This window comes from Triturus cristatus, chromosome 5_1, assembly GCF_964204655.1.
Source record: "Triturus cristatus chromosome 5_1, aTriCri1.1, whole genome shotgun sequence".
NCBI classification, from domain to species: Eukaryota; Metazoa; Chordata; class Amphibia; order Caudata; family Salamandridae; genus Triturus; species Triturus cristatus.
In genome coordinates, this window is record NC_140587.1 from 510,805,097 (window position 1) to 510,829,879 (window position 24,783).

General features: G+C 44.3%; 1 protein-coding gene across 1 annotated transcript in view; it reads right to left on the bottom strand.

The window, feature by feature from the left end:
- ZBTB10 (zinc finger and BTB domain containing 10) overlaps positions 1-24,783 on the bottom strand; it is a 480,238-nt gene that overhangs the window by 326,476 nt on the left and 128,979 nt on the right. Inside the window, exon 2 of the mRNA XM_085605374.1 lies at positions 22,488-23,388. Within this exon, the coding sequence (XP_085461500.1) occupies positions 22,488-23,388 (901 nt within the window). The remainder of the gene's footprint in view (positions 1-22,487; positions 23,389-24,783) is intronic.

Consider the following 24,783-nt stretch of genomic DNA (forward strand, 5'->3'; position numbering starts at 1 on the left):
ACATTAAAACCATCCCTCAGAGCGGAAATCTAGAATGTGTTGAAGTGCAAAATTTATCACAAACAAGCTGGCATTATAAGTAGGGTCAAAGAATTGAACAGTGAGCAGATTTCTGACCAGGAAGATATGGAGAATTTCATCTCTTGTTCTATTTGCAGACCTGGGTCTAAGTTGCTGCTGTTACAAGCAAAGATGGTAGGAGCTTGCAAGAGATTTCTTGATGTGAAAAAGGTACTATGACATAAGGTCAACTATTCAATACTTTTCACCCTTGATACTGCATGTGTAATCCAAGAGAAGAGCTCACTTCTTCAGTGCAGAAGAAGATGTGATGGATTTTGTGGAATGAAGCAGCATGGATGGAGGGGGCCGCACTGGAAAGTGAAGGAAAGATCTTGTAACTGAATCTTGTTTCTCAAAACAATTTTGTACATTGTTTAGCACAAGGTGATGTACAATATATTTTAACTTCTTAGCTGCTGGCCAAATCTCATACACTGCAAAATAAAAACACTGCCCACTTGTGTGGCTGGGCCTAGTGCCCATGACAGAAACCGATCCAACCAAGGTCAATGGGTGCCCGTGCCTGGGGACTTCTATTGACCCTGGTTTAATCCATTCCTGACGCTGGAACTAGGACCACCACATAGGTGGAGCAGCTTTTTTATCGGCACAAGTGGGTCAATGATGGTTGTAGAAATGTTGTTGATTCCTGCAGATTCCTGAAGTTTCCATCACAGAAATGTAAGGAAAATGCATGTTTTCAGCCAAAAGATTGAGATTTGCAGGGCATTGTAGGTAACAAAACTACATGTCATTCACACAAGGCATAATATCCTGGAATCACATGTTTGACTACTTATCAAAAATGCCTATGGTTAGTAGGTTTCCATGAGTGGTGGTCCGTCATGGCCCTTAATCCCAAAGCTACCCCTACTGCTGATCTCTCCACATAACACTTTAGGGTCTTTATGTCAGGGTCTCTTGGCCCACCCACACATGTGAGGCACCATTTTTAGCAGGAGACTTAGGGGAATGCTGTGTGGTAGGAAATGTGCTGTTCCCACCGATTCTAGATTTTTTCTCACTGTAACGTGAGGAAAATGTGTGCGTTTTACTCAACGTTTGAGGGCTTTGTGGGGAAGAAAATGGTGTGGGAGGCAAGCGAAGCACACCACCCTCAATTTCCCCAGATGTCTTGTTTTCAGAACTGTTGGGGTCTGGTAGGTTTTTCCAGGTGGAACCCTACCCAAGTCAAAACAGAGCAGCAGATCAAGGGTAATTACTCCAAGATGCCTTGGGGGCATGTGCAGAAAGACTGTTGCCCCATTTAGTTGGGGAGGGGCATGGCCATGCCCATATGGGAAGTTCCCACCCCTAAAAACAAAGGAAACCCTCTGGTACAAAGCAACAGATGTGCCTTGCTAACCCTCCCCAGTGACAGCCAATGGCCGACATCCATACGGGGGAGGTTGTCAGCCATTAGCCGACATCCGCACCCATGTTGTTAAAGACACCCATGTGGTAGATCAGAGGCAGCAATGTTGACAATAATGAAACATGATATTTGGGTGGATAAGACTGATGAAATGCCTAGAGAAAGAGCAGCTGTATGGGCCTCTAAACATGTGTATCCCGAGTGAGTTCACTATCTTGTTTGCAGGGCAGAGTTGGGATTGCTAGCAAGGGGTGTGTGTGTGTATGTTTTGCACGGATAGTTGTGGAGCCTCACCAGAGAGGTCCGGTAAGTATTCCGTGGAGCAACTTGAGCTGATGGGCATCCACCACTTGTCTCTTTGTTGTCGAAGGGACAGTTTGTGCGAAGAAACCAAGCAGAAGATGCATGTGGAGTTGATGGGATTGGGTGAGAGACTGAGACTACAGACTAAGTGGTGGTTGGCAGTGGGATATTTGGGGTGGCACTGAGGGCACTTCCTAAAGGGCGTCCGTTCCGCTACCCTTTACGCCACTTCCTTCTCCAGAGTCAAAAATGTAAGCTGCATGGATCTCCAAATGGAAGGGGGCGTCTCTAGAGTCGGTAATGGATTCCGAAACACGGAGTGGAGAAAGAGACGACCGCGAAACATTTCTTTTGGGTTGCTGCGATGCCGCGGGACTCTCGTGGGAGCGAACCCAACTTCCCCCTTGTATCTTCATTTTTTTTTTCTCCCAACTGCAGTGATAGAAAAAATACAATACAATACAATAGTAACATTTATACAGAGTGTAGCAGTCCACCCCCCCCCCTCCCAGGAGGCTGAAAGTATATGGCTAACGCTGAATCTTAAAAAATAGCTGAAATAGTCTTTTATGTATAAATATCAAAATTGGTAGTATGAAAAAAACATTTGAATCACAATGCAGCAAATCGTTACTGAGCAGTAATTAAAGTGAGCAGTGGGACAATACATCACTAAAAAAGTGATAGAGCGTCCCTGCAGTTTAAACATTATAGGACGTTGGTAAAAAGATATATACATAAGTGACTGGTGAAAAAGGTGACTTGTGCATGTTTGTCGAGAAGAGTAATTTAATCGCTAATCTCCTGTTTCCAGAGTTGATAAATTAAGCCAGTGAGAAAGATGACCCCAGATGATTAGTCCTTTTTAGGTCTCGCTGAGACAGCGAAAGCGGTCTCTGAGACATTTTGTAAGTGGGCTTTCAAAAGTGCTACCCACATGGTTTTGCTGGCCTAGGGCTTGAGTGCACGATGGCGTGCACGTGCACAGCTGCTCCTCTGCTCCTTGCATTCCCCCCTCCCTTCTCACCCAGCCCTTTGATGCTCTGCTCGATTACTTTCACTTTAGCCGCTTTGACCCTTGCATTCCCCCCTCCCTTCTCACCCGGCCCTTTGATGCTCTGCTCGATTACTTTCACTTTAGCCGCTTTGACCCTTGCATTCCCCCCTCCCTTCTCACCCAGCCCTTTGATGCTCTGCTCGATTACTTTCACTTTCACCGCTTTGATGTTTGATCGCAAACGCGATCACTTCCGCTTGGCATAGCCTGTACTTGTTCTCTTTGTCCTCACATATGCTCTTCCCTCTATGTTTTTCTCTCTGGTCTCACATGTGCTATTGCCTCTGTATTTTCACTCTGCCCTCACATGTGCTTTTCCCTCTCCATTTTTCTCTCTTTCCTCACACATGCTATTCCCTCTGTATTTGTCTCTCTTCCCTCACATGTACTCTTCCCTCTGCATTTTTTTCTCTATGCTCTCACATGTGCTCTTCGTTCTGTATTTTTTTCTCTGCCCTCGCATGTGTTCTCTCTATATTTTTCTCTCTGCTCTCACATGCTCTCTTCCCTCTATGTTTTCATCTCCGGTCTAACCTGCGCCCTACCCTCTGTATTTTTGGCTTTGCTCTCACATGAGCTCTTCCTTATCTATTTTTCTCTCCTCCCTCACATGGACTCTTCCCTCTGTATTTTTCTCTCTGCCCTCACGTGCTTTTCCCTCTGTATTTTTCTCTCTGCCCTCACATACTCTTCCCTGTATGTTTTCCTCTTTGCCCTCAAGTGCACTCTTCCCTCTGATCACATGCATACACAACTATGCACACATACAAACACACACATGCATTTACACACACATATGAACATATACAAACACACAGACATGCATAAACATATGCATATACATGCACGCCAACCCCACATACACATATAAACAAGCACGCACACCAACATACTCAAACACATATACATACACACAAACATGCATACACAGACATAGGTATACACACAAACATATGTGTACACATCCATGAAAACAAATGAACACAATGACACACCCATACTTGCACACCAACACACACATGCATACACAAACATATACACATACAAACACACACACATGCATACACACACAGATATATACACATAGACACACGCATCTCCCGTACTGTCTCAGGGGAAGAGTCGTTGTCAGCTGTCTACTAGAGGGAGATCTCGCATGAGACAGTAAGACTCAGAGACATGTGGCGGTGGGGAGAGACAGACATGCCTCCCTTTAATTGTGCTGTTGCAAGATGGTGACTATCTTCTGCCACTGGTGCATTCAGATAAGCGGCAGGAAGTTCGTCGACATGCACTGGTTTCAATTTCGAGAAAGTGGGGTGAACGTTTCACAGATCGGGAGTGTGTGTCAACACGTGTTTCTCCTTCACGGCAAGGCCAATCAGTACGTTTTGTTTAACCGTGTGGTCATGAATCCTTTAATTGCATAAGTGCAGGGTATGGATGTAAACAAAAATGTAACACCAATACCACATTTTCTGTCACTCTTGTGAACAGGTTTGCTGTGAATGTATGAATGAGAATGGCGTTTTAGAATACGTTGCATGGAAAAGGGTCAACATGGTGTATACGTGTTTTTGGGTGTTTTTTATTTTTTATTTTTAAAATTTTTTATTGCATGGTTAACGTCAGGATATGCCGGATTCGGATGCTTCATTGTTTCCATTCTTTTTGTCTCTGCCCTATCTCTTGGCTGCGTCCATACTCTCTCCCATCTTCTCTCTCCACCTCTTTGCTACATGTTCTCTCGTAATGTTTTCATTTTCCCCAACTCTCCTCTTTACTCTCTCTAATTCTTTTTTTGCTCCTTTTCTGTCTCTGTCCCTTCTCTCCTCTTTCTCTCCCCACCTGTCCCTTCTCTAACCCCACTCCTCTTCCTCTGCCCGCCCCCCCATCCCTCTCTCTCGCAGTACTGCAGCATAGGCAGCACCAGGTCTCTGATGCCTTCTCAGTGTTGGCCCTGGGGGTGGAGGAGGTAAGGCAGCCCCCCAAGTGAATCCCATTATCAACAGATAGTGGACCTCTACTTATCAACAAGTACGGAGCGGTCTCGGGTGATGGCTGATGCGAACAGTGATCTGTGGGTTGGGGGCGTTACCTTACACTAGGAGAGGAAGTAAAAGTGATATCCTCCCCTCCCCCTCACTCCACCACTGTCTCTCCTCACCCTCCACCTCTCTCTCTCCTCCACTTCTGATTCCCTTCCAACTCGGTCTCTCCTTAACCTCCACCTCGATCTCTCCTTAACCTCCACCTCGATCTCTCCTTACCCTCCACCTCGATCTCTCCTTACCCTCCACCTCGATCTCTCCTTACCCTCCACCTCGGTCTCTCCTCACCCTCCACCTCGGTCTCTCCTCACTCTCCACCTCTGTCTCTCCTCACCCTCCACCTCAGGCTCTCCTCACCCTCCACCTCCGGCTCTCCTCACCTCCACCTCCGGCTCTCCTCACCCTCCACCTCACCCTCCACATGTCTCTCCTCACCCTCCACCTCACCCTCCTCACCCTCCACGTGTCTCTCCTCACCCTCTACGTCTCTCCTCACCCTCCACACGTGTCTCTCCTCACCCTCCACACGTGTCTCTCCTCACCATCCACGTGTCTCTCCTCACGTGTCTCTCCTCACCCTCCACACGTGTCTCTCCTCACCCTCCACACGTGTCTCTGCTCACCCTCCACACGTGTCTCTGCTCACCCTCCACACGTGTCTCTGCTCACCCTCCACACGTGTCTCTGCTCACCCTCCACACGTGTCTCTGCTCACCCTCCACACGTGTCTCTGCTCACCCTCCACACGTGTCTCTGCTCACCCTCCACACGTGTCTCTCCTCATCATCCACGTGTCTCTCCTCACCCTCCACACGTCTCTCCTCACCCTCCACACGTCTCTCCTCACCCTCCACACGTCTCTCCTCACCCTCCACACGTCTCTCCTCACCCTCCACACGTCTCTCCTCACCCTCCACACGTCTCTCCTCACCCTCCACACGTCTCTCTCCTCACCCTCTACCTCACCCTCCACACGTGTCTCTCCTCACCCTCCACACGTCTCTCCTCACCCTCCACACGTCTCTCTCCTCACCCTCTACCTCACCCTCCACACGTGTCTCTCCTCACCCTCCACGTCGCGCCTCACCCTCCACACGTGTCTCTCCTCACCCTTCACACGTCTCTCCTCACCCTCCACACGTGTCGTCTCACCCTCCACCTCACCCTCCACATGTGTCTCCTCCTCACCCTCCACATGTGTCTCCTCCTCCACACGTGTCTCTTCTCACCCTACACGTGTCTCTCCTCACCCTACACGTCTCTCTGCTGCACGCCTCACACTGCTGCATGCCACACACTGCTGCACGCCTCACACTGCTGCACGCCTCACACTGCTGCACGCCTCACACTGCTGCACGCCTCACGCCGCTGCACGCCACACACTGCTGCACGCCTCACACTGCTGCACGCCACACACTGCTGCACGCCGCACACTGCTGCACGCCGCACACTGCTGCACGCCGCACACTGCTGCACGCCGCACACTGCTGCACGAAACATTGCTGCACGGCACACACTGATGCACGGCACACACTGATGCAACCGGCACACACTGATGCACGCCACACACTGATGCACACTGCTGCATTACTCACTGCTGCATGCTGCACGACACTGCTGCACGCAGCACACTGCTGCACGCAGCACACTGCTGCACGCCGCTGCACGCCACAGTGCTGCATGCCTCACACTGCTACACGAAACACTGCTGCACGCCACACACTGCTGCATGCAGCACACTGCTGCACGCCGCACACTGCGGCACGCCGCTGCACGTCACAGTGCTGCATGCCTCACACTGCTACACGAAACACTGCTGCACGCCGCACACTGCTGCACGCCGCACACTGCTTTTATGCGAGTTTATGCTACTGACATTGTAAATGACAATGCCTTTTATTTGTTTTAAAACCAAAACATAAATAAAAGGCATTGTAATTTTACAATGCCAATAGCTCAAACTCTTATAAATGCGAGACCTATTGCATTGCAAATGCTTGTTTTATTTTTTATCTATGTCCCTTTTTAGAGTATATTGCCTTCTCGAGCGAATGAATTGAATAAAAACGGGCTAGCCAATGTGTAAACAATGGGGGGTTAGGATCCAGCCAGGCAGACGCAATACATAGCCTAAGGACAGCCATAGCAATAAATATTAGGGCTCCTCCATTCTTTCTCTCTATTGAGTCTAGTGTGCCCAACATTATGGTAGAGGGTGTTAAAAATAAGCTATGAGATACCACCTGTCCCAGTAAGTGTTGGATTTTATTTATTAATGGACCTTATTTAGAGCAAGTAGCAAACATGTGGATTGAGTCGGCTTTATATTCAGCACAACGAGGACAGTATGTTCCTTTGCCGGAACCCCACTTCGCAATCTTACAAGGAGTATAATATTTTTAAAAAACAGTTTTATAAAACTGTGCCTGAAGGTTGGAAGATAACAAATCACTTTGGGAGGCCTTAAGTGCGAGAGAGAAAGCATCATTAGTGATGTTCATTTTCTGTTGCCATTTGGAGGAAATTATAGACAAATCATCGGACATTAGGCTGTTAAGTAAGTTATAAATAATTCCAATGCGTGGAGGTGTATTTCCGCAAAGTTTTTCAATCAGTTCACATTTAGTGAAGCCTGAAGGACCCCCGGTCTTCCGTGAAAAAAAGGATTTGATAGCTAGGTATTTAAAAGATTCCCTGTTATCCAAGTTATAGAGGAATTGAAGATCTTTAAAGGGCAAAACCTCGTCAGATAAACAAAGATCTCCTAATTTCTTACTCCATCATCTATCCAAATTTGGAAGTAAGGCGTACTAAAGATATCCGGTAGATTTGAATTACTTATTGTAGGAGTATAAAAGTTCAATCTGCCGATACCGAGAAATTTACGTAAAGCTGTAAAAACTTTATAGGCGCCTAGAAGGGTCTTAAATTTGACTCTTTTTTAGTATCCCAGTTCCAGCTGTCGCCACAGACAGCCCCAAGCATCAGGGCCGAGCAAGAGCTCAAAGGGTGAGGGCAGACCGACAGCGGGCGTTGGGGGAGAGTCTTGTAACAGTATAGGGCACGATTGTAAGACAGTAGCCCAATAATATAATAACCTTGAAAGTGTCGATTTATTAAACTCTACGGGTATAGCCCTGAATAGGTATAGTATTTTTGGAAAAACAAATCATTTTCAACAGATTGCATCGTCCAACGATAGAAAGGAGTAAATTGTTGAGACGGTTCAAGGCTTTCCTTGTCTCTAAGATAAGAGGGTCCGTGTTCTGACTGACTATAAGGTCGATATCAGCTGAAATATCAATACCCAGGTATTTGGCTTTAGCCACTACTCTTCCGTCATTCCAGGCTTCTTTGCTGTTAATTATAATTTGGGTTTTTCCTTTATTTAATTTATATCCGGATAAGGAGCCGAATAGATGAGCATCAGCCTCGATTTCAGTATGGCTTTCTTTGGCTCTGGCGTGACCAAGGCCAGATCATCGGCATAAGCCATGATTTTAGATTCTATACCGAATCTACTCACTGCCGTTATAGACTGGTTTCCTTCTAGTTTTTTAATGAACGGGTCAATATAGATGGAAAAAAGTAGTAGGGAACAGGGGCAGCCTTGACGGGTCCCCAGAGTAATTTTGATTTGTTCGGTCACTCCCCCGTTGATGGATACCCTGGCCATGGGGATAATATATAAAGCTTTCATGGCCTGAATGGCTTTGAACCCAAAGTTCATTCTCTGCATGGCACCCCAGAGAAATTTCCAGGAGACCCGATCAAATGCATTTTCGGCATCTAAGAATATTGCAGCAATCGGGTCCCCCGCGATTTGTGCGGAGTCAAGCAGAGTAATGAGCCTCCAGATATGTTCTGTAGTACACCTAGCAGGGATAAATCCATGCTGCCACCTGGATACTAGACCTTCAATTCTAGCCGAAAGCCGCGAGGCAAAGATTTTGGAATAAGCTTTCGAATCACCATTAATAAGGGTGATTGGACGATATGAGCCCATTTCTGTTGGAGGTTAATCTTTTTTAGGAAAAACTATAATTTTAGCGGTAGACCATGATTGAGGAGGGGGAAATACCCTGGAAGATTTGAGTCACTACGGCATTAAGAATATCTTTGATTTGTGGGAGAAAAACCTTATAGAATTCAACTGGGATGCAGTAGGGCCCAGCTGCTTTCCCACCTGGTAGGCTGAGCAGAGCTCTAACGATTTCTTCCCATGATGGAGCAGTTTCCAGTAGCTCTCATTCTTCTCTAAGTGTTGCCAGCATAATCAAATCTAGATAGGTATCTAGATGATCACTGAAGTCGCTTGCTCGCCTGCACCCTCAGAATATAAATCCCGGAAGAACCCATAGAAGGCTGTACAAATTTCATCGGGGTCGTTGGTTATAACTCCCGTAGATGATTTAATTTTTTGAATTTCGCGAGCCGAAACTTGTAGCCTGGTTCTCATAGCCAATTGATGGCCAATTTTTTCGCTGCATTCATATGTTTTTTCTGGTGCTGCAGCCCATTTGGAGGCTGCTTTATCAGCCAGAACCGAACAAATCTCTGCTCTGGCAGCGGTCACAGCCAGTTGAGCCGAATCAATCTCACCCTTGAACTGGATTACTGAGATAAGGGTTTCTTCAGCTTTTGCTAATTTAGATTGTAATTTCATCAGCTGAGCTTTCTCTTGTTTATTTTTCTTAAGTGAAAATTGTAAGGTTTCCCCGCGAACACAGGCTTTTAAAGTGTCCCAGACTACCATAATGGGGCCTGTGCCCAAGTTTTTGTAATTTTTTTTTTATCCTCATTCACCTCCGACTCCAACAAACTGGTAATCCGCAGGGCACCACTGTTACTCATATTGGAGTGGTAGGTTTTATGGGGTGCTGCCCCATCCCAATGTCGCCCGCCTAACAGTGGTTCACCTACATCCTACCTGTTGCTGGCCTCTCGTTGTTAGTAAGAGGATGGTCATGCTCTCTGCAGATTTCAGGAAACCGAAGAGTGTGGTTGAAAATAGAGCCCACCTTGGATCACTATTACCTGATGACCCAGTGATACCAACGGGGTCCATCGCAGTCTGAGAGCTTCCCATGAGGCCTAATCATAGGACAAAAAGGTTTCCTATACATAATACAGAGACAAGTTAGTTATATCTCTGTCTAGGCTGGAGACCAATTTAACAGGCAGTCCCAAACAGCTCTCTTCTTGCTATTTTTTAGTCTGGCCAGGTCAATTTTAGATGTCTTATACACCGATGAGAGCCATTCCGAATGTGTAGGAGGCAAGGACTCAGCCCATTTCTTACAAATTTCTCGTCTGGCCAACAGGATAGCAAAAAGAGAAAACCTCTACTGTGGCCAGTAATTTCAGTTTGAATACCAAAAATTATTAAGCTGAGGGTAATGTGTACTGGGTATCCTAAAATAGACTTTATAGTGGAACCCACTTTTTGCCAGAACTCAGAAATAGCAGGACAAGTCCAAAACATATGTGTGTCGGGGGCCCTTTCCATGCTACATATATTGCATCTGGCAGGTGGACCATTGGACATCTTAGAGAGTCTAGCTGGGGACAGGTAGGCCCTGAGTGTGGTGAAATAATGATTTCTTCTCAGCCAAGCTGGCTTCACAACTGAGAAAGTATTATAAGATACCTGCCATAACTCAGCCCAATCCCCCTCCAAAATCAGTTCTTCCCATAATTCACCCGCTAGTCTGAAATCCCCGTCTATGGCCTCCTCAATTGCCCAATAGAAAAAAAGCTACCTCCTTCTTGCCTGCTGGCTTTTTAACAAGGTGTTCTTCAAGATCATTCCCCAGTCCAATCATTTTTTTATGATTTTGGGACCAACTTTTTAACTGAATATACTTAAATCTAGACATGCCCCCTACCAATTTCTCATCGAGTGTTGCCCAGGAAAGGAGAGAGCCGTCTTCAGTTAAGTCTCCCCATGTTAATAGACCTGCTGTTTTTAGTGGTATGGCCAGCGTGTCCTTAAAACAACCTGGAGACCCCGGGCTGTCCCACAATGGAGCTAATCTAGAGTAATACCCCAGATCCATTGACGTTTTAATTCTGGCCAATATTTGGGCTGCTCCCCATAGAACCTTCAGCCTAACTTTCTTTAAAAAAAAAAAAATTGTCTCCATATTTAAAAAGAAAACCTTAATGGGGAAGCCCCGCCTGATCCAGCATTGCTTTGAACTTTTTCCCTCTATCTGATGAATCTGGGGATTTCAACAACATTCTTGAGTGGGTTAATTGAAATGCCCACGCATAATACTGAACATCCAGTAGTGCAAGACCACCCTTTTCTCTTCTCCGTCTTGTTTTTTTCCAGGAAATCCTGGTTGCTTTGTAGGCCCACACAAATGAATTAATTGCCTGCTGGAATATGTCGATCAATTGTTTATCGAAATGTAATGGAATAGTGTTAAAGAGAAAAGTTACCATTTTTATCAGGTTTACTCTGCCTAAAATGGTCAAGGGAAGATGAGCCCAGGATCTCATTTGTTTTTGGCGCTCTTTAAGAATATTTGAAAGATTCACCTTGGCTATCTCCTCAATGTTAGGGACCATTTTAACTCCCAAGTACCTCATCTCATCTTTAGTGTGATATCGACCCTTTGCCAAGTTTCAGGTCATGATTTCAGTCTTTCCTGCATTAACTTCATAGCTAGAAACTCTACCAAACTCCTCTGCTAAACTGATGACTTGAGGAAATGATGTATCTAGATCTGACGGGAGGATTAAAATGTCGTCCGCATACAGGGCTACCTTCCTCTCCCATGTACCACTCTTGAATGGCAATATGGCTGACTCCTCCCTAAGACTGAGCAAATGGCTCTATGTACAAGTCAAAAAGGAGGGGAGAGAGAGGGCAGCCCTGTCTTGTTCCTCTCTTAATGCTGAAAGGCTTGGTCAGTTTACCGTTGACTACCAGACTTGCCGACGGGTCACTATATATGAGTTTAATAGTTCGGCAGAACTTTGGACCAAAATTTAGTTTCTCAAGTATGGCAGCAAGATAATTCCAATTTACCCTGTCAAAGGCTTTTGTTGCATCAAGCGTCATGGCCGCCAGTGGAAGAGTGAAATTGGAAGAAAAATCAATCGCGCCTATCAGGTCATGCGTGAGATCAAAAAGATTTCTGCCTTTTAAAAACCCCTTCTGGTCAGTATGTAGCAGATCTCCTGCAACTACTCCTAACTTGTCGGCCAAAATCCTAGTGAAAACATTATAATCAGAGTTAAGGAGCGAGATGGGTCTTTACAACCGACAGTTGGTAGAGGATTTACCTGGTTTCAGAATCAAGGTAATGTTTGCTTTTCCCCACGAAGTGGGTGGTCTAACCCCATCTACTACGATCTTATTAAAAAGTATGGTCATGAATGGAATTATGACTTCACCCAAGGATTTATAGAATTCGGCCGGAAGGCCATCCGGCCCAGCCGCCTTTCCAGCTTTTCAAGCGGAAAGTCCCTTCCTTACTTCCTGCTGCGAGATTTCCACCTCTAGATTTTCCCGTTCAGTAGATTCCAAAACTGGGAGATGGACCGAGTTTAACCAATCTCTAGCAATGGTTTTATCTATGCTGTTATCCTTTTCATATAATTCCTTAAAAAAGGTATGGAAGGCGTTTCCTATCTCATCTTCATTACTTGTTGGTGTATTAGCATCTGCAACATATATTTCCTTGATCAGGTTACGCACCCTGTCTGATTTAGCCTTCCAGGCTAGTAATCTACCAGTCCCCTCGCCATATTCAAAATGAGCAAGTCTGCTCACCTCCCACCTACTGGAGATTCTAGCCTGAACTGTGCTATCCAGAAGCGCTTTGAGAGATTCCAATGTACCAATTAATATTTGAATTTGCTCCTGATCTGTCTCTTTCATAATCCTTTTTTCGACCTCTTTCATTTGACACTCTGTAAGTGAAATTTCTTCCCTATATTTCCTGTTTTTATAAGAGATCCTATTCGTGACTAAACCCCTCAGAAAGGATTTTAGGGTGTCCCAGACCACAATGACATCAGCAGAGCCAATGTTGATGTCTAGGAAAGATTTAATCTCCTGGGACAGATAACTAATTTCCTCTTTATCTAAAAGGATTGCACGGTCGAACGACCAAGCCCTTTGCATAACTTTCCCTACAAGATCCCAATCCATCCAAACGGCCGCATGATCCGAAAGGTGGGGGGGTCAAATAGCCTACATCTTTGATGTTGCTTCTTAAAACATTTCTGATTAGAATATAATCGATCCTGGATTTGTGTCTGTATTTTTTGTTATAGAAGGACACTCCCAATTGGGTGCCCGACCTCTCCCTCCAGAAATCAATTAGCGCATTTTGCCTCATCATGAATTTAAAAAAAGCTCTAGATTTAGACGGGATGTTAGCTCTGCTATTTGGGGATTTATCCCATAGAGGATTCAGAACTATATTAAAATCCCCTGCAAAAATTGTCCTGTCAGGAAGCCCCAGCAGGTTTAAAAAGATTGTTTTTAAGGTTGAAGGATCATCCCGATTAGGGCCATAGTAACCAACTACAGTAATAGGGGTACTCTCCACAGAAATCGTTGCTATAACCCATCTACCACTTGAATCAGTCTTCACATCCAGAAGGCTAACATTAGCTTGCCTTTTAATTAGTATAGCGACCCCCCTAACATTAGCCAATTGATCAGAACAGAGACAGTGTTCCACCCACCTAAGCTTCCAACATATTTCAGTAATATCTTTTTTGGTAAGGTGGGTTGCCTGCAAAATAGTTGTATGTGCTGGTGAATCCATCAAATATTGTAAGATTTTTTCTCTCCTATTCTTAACTCTGAGGCCATTTACGTTCCATGACAAACATTGGAGCGTTCTCATGGAGGATTAAGGAGACCACAGTTTGACCCTACCCAATCCTGCAAGGAATCTACACTTGACCAAAAGCGGTGGAAAAAAAGAACATGATAGGATTAAAAGGTGAATGAGAATTCCTTTTTTTTTTTCTTTTTTACCCCTCTGCTCCCTCACCCGTGCTAACTCCACCACGCCCCCTAACCCCGCCCCTTCCCCCTTAGAGAACCCAGCCCCTATTTACCTGGAGAATCCAGGTTCTGCCTGCCGGTGAACCCTGCTCTGCCTTATTTTTACTTTTAGTTTATGATAGTGCTGGTGCTGGGTGTATAAATATATTTAAAAAAATAGTTAACTCATGTGTACCTAGTGTGTATCAAATATTTCTGAAAAGGCTAAATATTCAAACATATGCCCAATAATGCATCTACTTGGACAGTACTTAACCGAATTCTTTTTGCACCTCACCCAAGTTCTAGCAGATAAACTACAAAAACTGCGTAGTTTATCGTAATGTAGAAAAGATTATTTTAAACTCTCTAGAAGTTCATCTGCCTCTTGCACTGTTCGCACATTGTGCATCTTATTATTAAACATGATCCTCAATTGGGCTGGGAATTTAAGTTGGACAACGGGCCCCAGTCTTCCATTCTCTTCCCAGCTCCCATTGGCGATCTAGAGTGACACGTGAAAGATCCGACCTAATCTCAAACAAAGTCTCTCGATTTCAAAGATTTCAATTTAAGGGCAGCAGTTAATATTCTCTCTTTTAATTCAAAGGTGAGAAAATTTATTAGGATTTTTCTTGGTTTTGTTTGGTTAGGATTTCTCCTGAAAGGGTCTCTGTGTATCCTCTGAATATCTCGCTTCAGTTCTTCTTCTGATACATCGATCTGCACTGCTTCTTTGGTGAGGGCCACAATAAAGGATTTTAGATCCTCCCCCTCTTTCCCTTCCGGCACCTTCAAAAGGCGCAAATTATTGCGCCTGGAGTAGTTTTCTAATGACTCCATTCGGTCTCGGAGTGCAGCTTCATCTTTTCTAAGTAGGGAAATATCATCTTTAGCCACTCCCAGGTCTGTTTTAATTTCTTCCACCGAATTTTCTAAGACCCTCGTCCTGGAGATGAGAATGACAAGTTTTTTCTCCAGGGACTCACAAAAAAGTATTTTGTCTCCCTGGTTTGACTCCGAGATTGCAAAACCCTTTTTAATGTCAGATGCCATCGTGAGGAATAACGATTCTAACGGAGTACATGAGGGAGATTTATCACTCAAAGCCGCCCCCACTCCCGCATTTGCGTCCACCGCCTCAGCTGCCCCCCACATGGACAGCAGCAGCAACTGCATCTCCACTTATTGGAAGATTATTTAAGGACATGATCCCATTAGTTTCAGAGTCTCCTAGTACATCTGACTCATTGAACTGAAGGGGCTGCCCGACCTGCATTTCAACCTGCTGCTCAACATGTGCGTTAGAAGAACTTGAAGGCAGGCCAGAAATATGCAAAGTGTCTAAGCTGACGTTGGGCTGAGGGCAAGACCCAGGCAGGGGCAAGACACTCTCTGTTGCCATATTGAAGAAAGAGTGAGACTGCTTCCTCAAATCAGGCCGAACACCGCTTATCCTGAGAGCTTCCCCCTGTTTTACCACAACCAAAACTTGAAGCAAAACCTTAAAGTATGACCTCAGCGAGGGGGTTACTTTAACTTTAGTAAGCAAAGGAGGGCCTTTCTTCCTTGTATTTTTTGGGCCTTTTCCCTTATATACTCGATAGGGGAAAGAGCTTTCGTCAGTATTTTCTGCAGGCTTCCCCTCAAATAGCTCTTTATTTTCAGGTGCTTTTATAATATCTTTTAATGCACCGCCCTCCCTGGATACTTGCAGCTCAGGCTCTCGTACTCTCCCGCGTTAGTTATGTTTTTTAAATTTAGCCTTGGATTTGTTTTTTGTTGTTTTTTGTAGTCTGCCTATTTTGCCCAATTTACTTACTTCAAACTCGCCCTCAGCCTGTGCCTGCTTTACTTCCTTCCCCTTCTTGCTATTTTTCGTGGGGACAGAGACAGAGGTAGAAGTCCCGTTTCGTCTCAAACAATATGGTGGAGTATGGAAACCCGGGGGCTTTCCCAGTAGAGGACTTTCGATGCTACCTTCTCTGCCCTCAGCCCAGCGTTCTTGCACCCCCAGTACGAATGCTGCCACCCTTGTTTTGTCTGCCCCGGCCAAACCTTCAGCCAAATCTTCGGCAGCAACGCTACTTCGCATCTCGCCTCCGCTTCTGCCTCCAGTGTGAATGTGGCGGCTCCCGCCGCCTTCCAGGTGCTGACTCTGCCTCTCTCGCTCCCGGAAACACCTCGGGAGAGGCCGCCGCGGAGCAGCCAACACGCTGCCAATCTCCAGCCCCTCCTTAGCTCTGAGGCGATGACGAGTCAGCGTGGAAGATCAACCTAAGCGCCAACACACATCTCCAACTTCTTTGTCAGGTACAAAGATAACTTTTTAAAAATTTAATCTAAAGCACTGCCATAACCTCATGGGCAAATTAAACGCAATGTTACGGCAGAAAACAGGAGAGCTACCGGCATGGCAAGCGACCACTTAGCTCACGGCCGCCATGTTCTCCACCCGCTGTGCATAAGTTGCTATTGAGGAAGTTCTTAATCCATTGTTTCATATGAGTCTGGTAGCCTTCATCCTGTAAAAGTGCTCTTTCAAAGCTCCAGGATGAGATTTCCTTTTGTGTTATCAGCCCTCGGATATTAAGGCTTAGGGGATTATGGTCAGAAAGAATAGGGGGAAGCAATTCAATTTCGCTGTCATGAATTAAAGAAGAAGAAACCATAAAAAAATCCATGAGTGTATAAGAGATTTTTAAGTACTCGAACCACTTTGGGTTTGCGGGTGGTCTGATGGCATTGAGAATTAGACCCCCAATTAGATGGAAAATTAATATTAAGATCCCCACATAAGATAACAGGCAGGGGCCAATGAACCAATTCAGCTGAAACCTGGTCAATCACACTGGAGTCATCCAAGACACTCCCATATATAGAACACAAGGTAAATGAGAATGCAGGGGTGATGCGACATTCAGTAAGCATCCATCTTCCTTGAGGGTCAGATTTAATTCGAGTAGATTGAGGAAGATAGTTATAACGTGCTAAGGTGGCAACACCCCTGGAGCGAGTCCCTTGGGTAGTCCCCCAAACAACTTTGTATCCTAAGCTATTTAAAAGATGCAATTGAGAGCCTTCTGTGTGTGTCTCTTGGAGACAGACTATATTGGCCCCTAATAGCCGTAAACTCTGAGCTACCCTTTGCCTTTTTCGAATGTCGTTTAGCCCACAGATGTTCAAAGAAAGGATCTTAAGATTTAGTGTATTCATCAGTGTTTGGAAAAAAGATTCTCCTCGTAAAGAGCATTATAAATGGGCGTGCGTAAAATGTATGCGTTGTATGAGGAAGGACCCTATTTATCTTGTTGGACCCATGAATCTAAAAACCCTGTGTAAAAAAAAACCCATCAAAAAAACAGATTCAAAATGAGCCATTGGGAAGCGTATGTCTCACTATAGGACACTATGTATACAATTGGTATAAAATTGCAAAGAACAGTGAGATTAGACACATTGACATCGTAAAAACAGCTAGCTTAGATTCAGCCTACCGCTCCTGAGCAGCCCCCCCACCCAACCCAACCTTTGCCCCTAACCCTTCCAACCCACCCTCCCACCCCTGAAAATGAGTAATCAGGAAATTCCCAAATGATAGATCCTGTTGTGACACCCCGCCACCTTTGCCTTGCCATGGAAGATACATTCAAATTTAGGTATGCGGTTTGTGCATATTATTGCAGAGAAAAAACAAACCTACAGACGAAAGGAAAAAAGAAAAAGAAAAAAAAAACAAAATATGGAAGAAAATCTTCTTAGTTGCAATATTCTATACTTTAAGATAGACTAAGTGCTTTTTGAAGGTTTAGCTGTAACCATCCTATGACAATTTATTTTGGCGTTTTCTTGGTTTTAAGTTCGGCAAGAAACTCTTGTGCCTTCATTTCTGATGTGAAAATTTGTGATGTGCCATTCAAGAATCCCTTCAATTTGGCAGGGTTCATAATGAAGACCAGGCCTCCCAGCTGCTGGAATGGGGTTATAAGTTGTCGAAGTTGCCATCTTCGCTCCACGGTGATGTGGCAGAAATCTGGTTTGGCAAAGAAGGATACCCTTTCAAAAGATTTCTGGGAGTACTGTCTGGCTTGATCAAAGAATAGCTGCCTTAGAAAATTCCCCAAAAAAAACAGTAACGCTCGTGGCCTTGTAGAGTCATTGGTATTGCCTGACTGTCTTTTATGCATAAGGGGGAAGCGATGAGCTTGTTGGATCTCGTGCTCCCAACACCATTCAGACTGATCGGGAAAGGCCCCCTTTAGAAGCTTTATGATGTAGCGCCTGGGGTCTTCCCCTTCAACTCCTCCGGGAATCCCAAGAAGGCGAAGATTGTTTCGGCCTTTGCCTGTTTTCTTGTTCTTCCAGCTGCCATACAACATCAGACATGCGTTCACTTTGGGAAGCACCTTGGTTTTTAAGTAGCGCAACCTCCGATTCAAGATTTTCAGTACGACCGTCTACCATTCTCACTCTTTCACAAATATCAGAGCAGGTTTTGTTGAGTTTTCGTATACTCCCTTTAAGTTTTTTGGCAGCACATTTGGCCAGTTGATTGTCTGCCCGGACCACCGCCTGAAATTGGTTAATGGAGGCCAAAATAGCGACTAATCAGGTTGAACTTGTGAGGTGCTGTTCGTTTTAATGGATTCATCATTGTGAGAAAAAGAGAGTTGGGTCCCGGAATAGTCCCGTTTAAGATGATCCTTTTTATCCTGTTTCTTCCCTTTACTTTTTGCCCCCTAACATCTCTACTTGCGAACCGTATTTTTCCCTTTAGAGGCGTTGCTATGATTGGAGTGTGAAAAATCGCTGTCGCTTGAAGACAAAGAGCAAGCCTCAACCGGAGAGTTAGACCCATCTGACACCGAAAAAAAATGTTCCCCCCACGGGGTCTAGGGAGCCTGAATTTGATAACCATTGTGTGCTGGTATTTTTAAAGTCATTGGTATCGATGGAAATAGGGCCCCAGACATTTTGGTCTTGGGTAGCACTTGTGGTTGGGATCAAGTTGGTGTCAGTCTGTATAAAAGGGACAAAAACTTCCATATTCATATTAGGACTAGTTTTATCGATTACCGTGGTCCCCTGAATTTGGACTGGTTGGTTGGCTTTGAGTTCGAGAATATCAGTTGACTGCAATTCTGGAAGCTCATTTTGGCTAGCTGTACCTAAGTTTGTCGATTCACTTTCTTTGTGGGGGTTGTTTGTTGATGTTAACCAGTTACCGGAGCCCATGCCTGCCGTAGAAAATAGTTTAGCAACAGAAGGTTGCGAGTAGCTTCTTTCTTTTGAGGGACCCCCGTGGGTAGATTTGTTTAGCGCCTTTTTAATACCCAGAGTCTCCATTTTATTTTTGGGAGTAGGTTCTGCTTCAGGAGGAATGGGCGCAGCATTAAGACCAGAGCTAGGATTAACTGATGGCTTGCCTTTAGCCCCTCTGAACCCGCGAGAAGCCATGCTCCACTCATCGGCACAAATGTCAGGGTCCGGGATCGCCATAGTCAGCAGTAGGCACCTCTATGTCAAATTGGCTTCGCAGGGACCCTCGTCGTGTCACCAAAGAAAACAGCCAGGCAAAGAGGAAACCACAGAGGGCGCCGGGACCAAACCAGTCACACCAGCTGTTCCAGCTATTCCGATACACCAGGAACGTAATCAATACAATCCGGGCTTCGGGATTTTCGTGGCTTGAGGTTGTCAATTTCCTCCGCGGCCTCGGAGGTACCCGGGATCGCGGTGCTCGCGGTGATTCACAGTGTTGCGAGAGGAATCTACTGACGCGCCGGGAGCAGCAGCCAGACGCCAACGCCAGCGCTGACCGTTCGTGTGCGGTCACGAGGTCAGGCCTCATAGCTGATGGCCAAGAAATCTCGTGGCGCTGGCGGCGGTGAGGCGGAGAATCACACAGGAACCATCTTGCCCCCCCGAGTACCTTACTCCCACCCCCGGTGTATCTTCATGATTGAAAAACAATTTTAAAATAAATAAGCAGCGTGGAAGTCCTTTGGGTTGGCCTCAGAGCCAGGCCTGTACCAATGTCGTGCACAGTGGAGGATTCGCTGCCCCTTGCAGCGGGTTGGATGCAGGGTCTGGCTACAGGTGGGTGGGGTTGAGCATTCACGGGGGTTGGACACAGTGTGTGGACCGTCCGCAGGGAGTTGGGAGCATGAGAACGGTATCATATTTGTTTATATTAACAAAAACGTAAGAAATTCACTGGAACATACAAAAATTAAAGTGATGTTATAAGTAGGTACAGTAAAAACCTTACAAAGAGGATTTGAAGAGAGATTTGTTTCTTCTCATCAGTCATGGTGACAGCTGATGACAGGGAAAGGGTCTCCGTGAATGTTCAAGTCTAGGGTAGATCAATAAAGGTCATGATAAGATCACAGAGGCTAGAGTAGTGCTCTTCCCAGGAACCCACTCATACACAACATGCAGGAGAAATATGAGATATAAAAGTATCTACTGAGAGGAGAACTCAGCACTTCCACCTCGGTGATTCAAGTTCGGGCTGCTACAAATGACATGGATGCGCTATAAGTAAATACTGTTGTTGAGGTCTAGCGTCATTTTGCCACTGCTTAAAGCAAAGTTACTGGGGTTTTTCAGCCTGACGAAAGGAAATGATTCAAGCCAGTGACTATATGAAATGATCCAATGCTGGAGAAAGCAGTGTTACTCCGTGGCAGTAACACCACAGAAGGATCACTTCATTCAGAAGTAAAACAACAACTGAAGAGAAAGTGAACATAAAACATTAAGTTGCTAACTATAGTTCCATAAAGAAAAAAATTGGCTAAAAGGCCTGCACTCCTTAGGCTTTCAAACAGAGCTATTTTAAGCTGTGCAATAGCACTAGCATTGTAATTTGTAGACAGTTTATTTTTTCAATGCTCTGAAAGCACGTATTAAGAAAAATACTAATTTAACAGTCACCTTTAGAGCTGAACACATGGTATAGTAGGTGAAGTGCCACTAAGACTTGCAGACCACTAAAATGAAAGTGGGAATTGAAAAGGGGGCGAAGTCTGAATAAAATGAAAAAAGTCAAACATTGCAAAAATATAAAGAACAAAAATAAAAGATCTCTGCAGAACAAAATACGTTCCGACAGACTGCATTTTTAGAAATCATGTTTTGTCAGAGCATAAAGAGTATTGCAAGATATCAGTTCTGATGCTGGACACTCTTCAAGCAGTTAGGGTCAACTATCCTTCAAAAAGACTGACATCACTTTTACAATGATTATCGCCTTAAATATTTTAATAGCGAGATAAATGCTCAAGACATTAAAAAGAGCATTTTGGGAAGGTGCAGTTGAAGATATGGAACAATCTCCCATCTTAACAGGCTAAAGAATGTAGATGTCTTGTGAAAGGCCTTGGACATAAACATTTATGCTGACCACCCATGATTCTGGGAATATGTATTAGGTTTTAATTTTTACCTAAAAAGATGTTTCAGAAATTGGACAGGGCAAAAATATGGTTATTAAACTACTTTAAAAAAAAAATTAAAATCAAAAGTGAAGTACTGAAGAGTCAAAACTGAGAAAGTCAACTACAATTTGACAAGCAGGAAAGTAATTCAGAATAAGCATTGGCAAAGCCAATAGGTCACGCCTTTTGGCTTTGCCGATGCTTTACGTGGACTAGTCAGCATTTAAACAAACAGTGGCGTGCAGCCGGGGGGTGGGGAGGTAATGTACCCCACAGACCGCCGCAAGTGAAGGGGAGAGGGTCAGAGCAACAGACTCAGCGCACCCTCCAAGCAGGTCGCAGCGCCTGCGGACCACCTACTTGCGAACGGCCCTCCGTGGGCTATGAATACGCAGGGGACAAAAGGAATGCAGACAATGGGAGGCGGGTGGGAGCTTGGTGAATAATGACAACTGGAGGGGGGCTGGAACAAATGGAATGCGGACAACGGGCAGAGGGTTGGAGCATGTTGAATAGGGACAAAAGAAGGGGGCGGGAACCAAGGGAATGCGGACAACGGGAGGGGGTCGGGAGCATGGTGAACACGGACAATGGGAGGGGGCGGGAGCAAAGTAAAACACAACAGGAATTTTAAAGCAAGCCGAGGCAAAAGAAAAAGTAGTGCGGGTAACAAAACATATAGCCCGTATCGAAAGGATCCATTCAGCAGGGGCAAACGCATGGTTGGAGACAAAACAGACACAAGGCGGGACAAATTTACTGTATCGACCAACCAAAACTATGCCATTTAGAAAGGTGGACTAAGTAACTAATCAACAAGCAGTGGGAGTGTAGTGGGTGTCTGCTCACTTCACAGAGACATTACAGCATGCCTCGATACCTCTAGGCTTGACCTAAAATGACATATTTAAGAGCATAATTTATCAAATTTTACCTTAACACATTCTGATCTTTACTGCAAATGCAACTTTAAGATGGCATTAAGTTTATGGGAATATGATCCTTTATCTTTTAAGAGTACCATTTGCAATTAATGTTAAATTTGTGTACACATTTATTGTTTAAGATGTGATCATCTCAACATACATCACAAGAAGGATTAAAGAAAAACGTTTGTTTCTTGTTTGACATATAAAACTGGCAGAGTTATAATTCTGTCAGAGAAAAAAAGTGTTACCTGCACCATCCTGCAAACACTGAACGTCCTCATCTTGGTATGGTACGGGCGATGGAAGAAGCATTGCAGCACCTTCCAACAGTGCTTCGTCAGTGGTGGGTGGTATGTTATAAACAAATCTTTTTGTTGTCTGGTTTTTCCGTCTTCCTTTTCCAGGTTCTTGTGCAGACATGGGATGTGAGGACATTTCATTCCACACAAAAACTTTCCCCTGACCTTCTGATTCAATTTTCACTTCCGGAGAACTATCATCGACCCAAGTGGAGTCAGTTTGTTGATAATTTTCCTTTTGGTCCTCCTCTGGACTGGGAACCTCATGTTCCATTTTTATATTACTTGCCAAGTTCGTAAGATTGCGGGTTGCCCAGAAACTAGCAATCTTTTGCTCTCTCGATGACAAACCATCCCTATTGATAGCTCTCCTTTTGTCATAGTTTACAACCACAGCCTCGGGCCCTTCCAATTTTGTGCTTATGTTTAAGGCATCTTTAATAAAATTACGACAGGAGTGAACAACTTCTGTCATTTGAAGGTAGCTGGCCACTGACATCACTTCAATTGCATTTTGGCTTGTAAGCACCAGATTCCCAGAATACATGAAGTCCAAGATGACAGAGAAACCCTGAATAGCAACAACATCTAAGTAGGTAACAGTGGTTTGGTCACGGCTTTCTTTGTTTGTGAAGCAATATAATGTCTTGAAGAACCGGCTGCCGGCAACCAGAATGTTTTTGTGAGCTCTGAAGACCTTTCCGCTCACTACAATGTTGACATCACAAAGAATGCCTTTTTTTCTCTGCTCGTTCAGTTCTTGCAAGAGCTGATAGCAGTAGGAGTTCTCATTTGGCTTCACACTGTAATCACTGTATTCCTCTGTTAGTTCTTCTTTAATTTCTGGTTTCTAGATTTCAAAACAGAAGGAAAATATTTTTCACAAAAAAAGGTTAAAGAAAGGGCTTTCAAGTTTTACAAACTACCTATGGATTGAGTTGACAACATATTTCTAAAATATTTCGATGTACATTAAGGCAAATTATGCATGTTATTGTGTCTAATAAACATCCATGAGGCTCAATTATTAGGGTATGTGCTTAGGAGAAAATTATAAACCATTAATCTAATTGGAAATAACCAATTTAGTAACTAAACTGAAAATATAGCCTGGCTCCAGACCTACATTGGACACCCATGCTATAAGTGTAACAAGTGTGAAGTATTTTTTTGCATGCACTTCCTTAAAGTACATAAATAACTAGCCTTTATAACAAACAGAGGACAACTCGAATTTTGGAATAAATCAACGAAATTCATTCAAGACATGAGATATTCAGTTTTTGACTGAATAGCCAAGTAGTGCAGACCAGGTTCACTTGAGTTTTGTAACCCGTCTCTCATGGTTTTTCCTCAGATGGTTCTGCTAAAGTCACATCCCAGTAGCAGTTAATGCGAAGGCAATACGTACAATGCATGTGAGGATTACAAGGATCTTCCTATATGCAAAAAGTTTCAACGTCTTGAAGATAGACTTTAGTTTTATGAGAAGTCTCTTGTGTTGCTGATAAAAACCTACAAAATTATTTTTTCTATGGGAATTCTGCCCAGGCTGCCTTTGTATCGGTATCTAGAAGCAGATAGAGACCACCCCCTCCCCCACTCCCACAGTCAAAGTAAAATGTATCAATTATGTTCTTATAGGTCTGCTGAATAAAGATCTCTCTTCTGGAGTAGAAAGTAGTCTCTAAATAAAAAAAAAACCTGTGATGGTGTCTGGCAGTAGACATTTTGTGCAGTTATATCTTCTAGGTAAGCATTGCAACTTATTGGCTAACCTCCTTATCAATATAAATGAGGTGAAAAGGTTGTACAAATGTACTATGCTAATTTACCACAATCTGATACAGCACATTTATGAGATCTACTGAAGCATCCAAGAAATTAAAGCATGCAACTCCTTGAAAGATCCGATTCTTGAAAAACTCTACTAGAGTACAATGGTCTTTAGTTGACCACCAGAAGAGCCTCTAATGACAACACTAATTGCATACAGTGGCAAAAAGTAAGTTCTTTACCTGCAACTCAAGTTCTCCAGAGTTGGGATCTTTCACAGATTGAATCATTCTCTTGAATCATCTGCTTGAATCATTCTCTCATCATCAAGCCGAGAGCCATTCGTAACTAATGTGTTGCAGTCCAAAGAATCATTAGAGGTCCATGCAAATAGTAGTTACATTTAGTAGCATATTCACCTTAATATAGACTGTCCAAATTCAACCAATGAGGTAAAAGGCACTCAGCA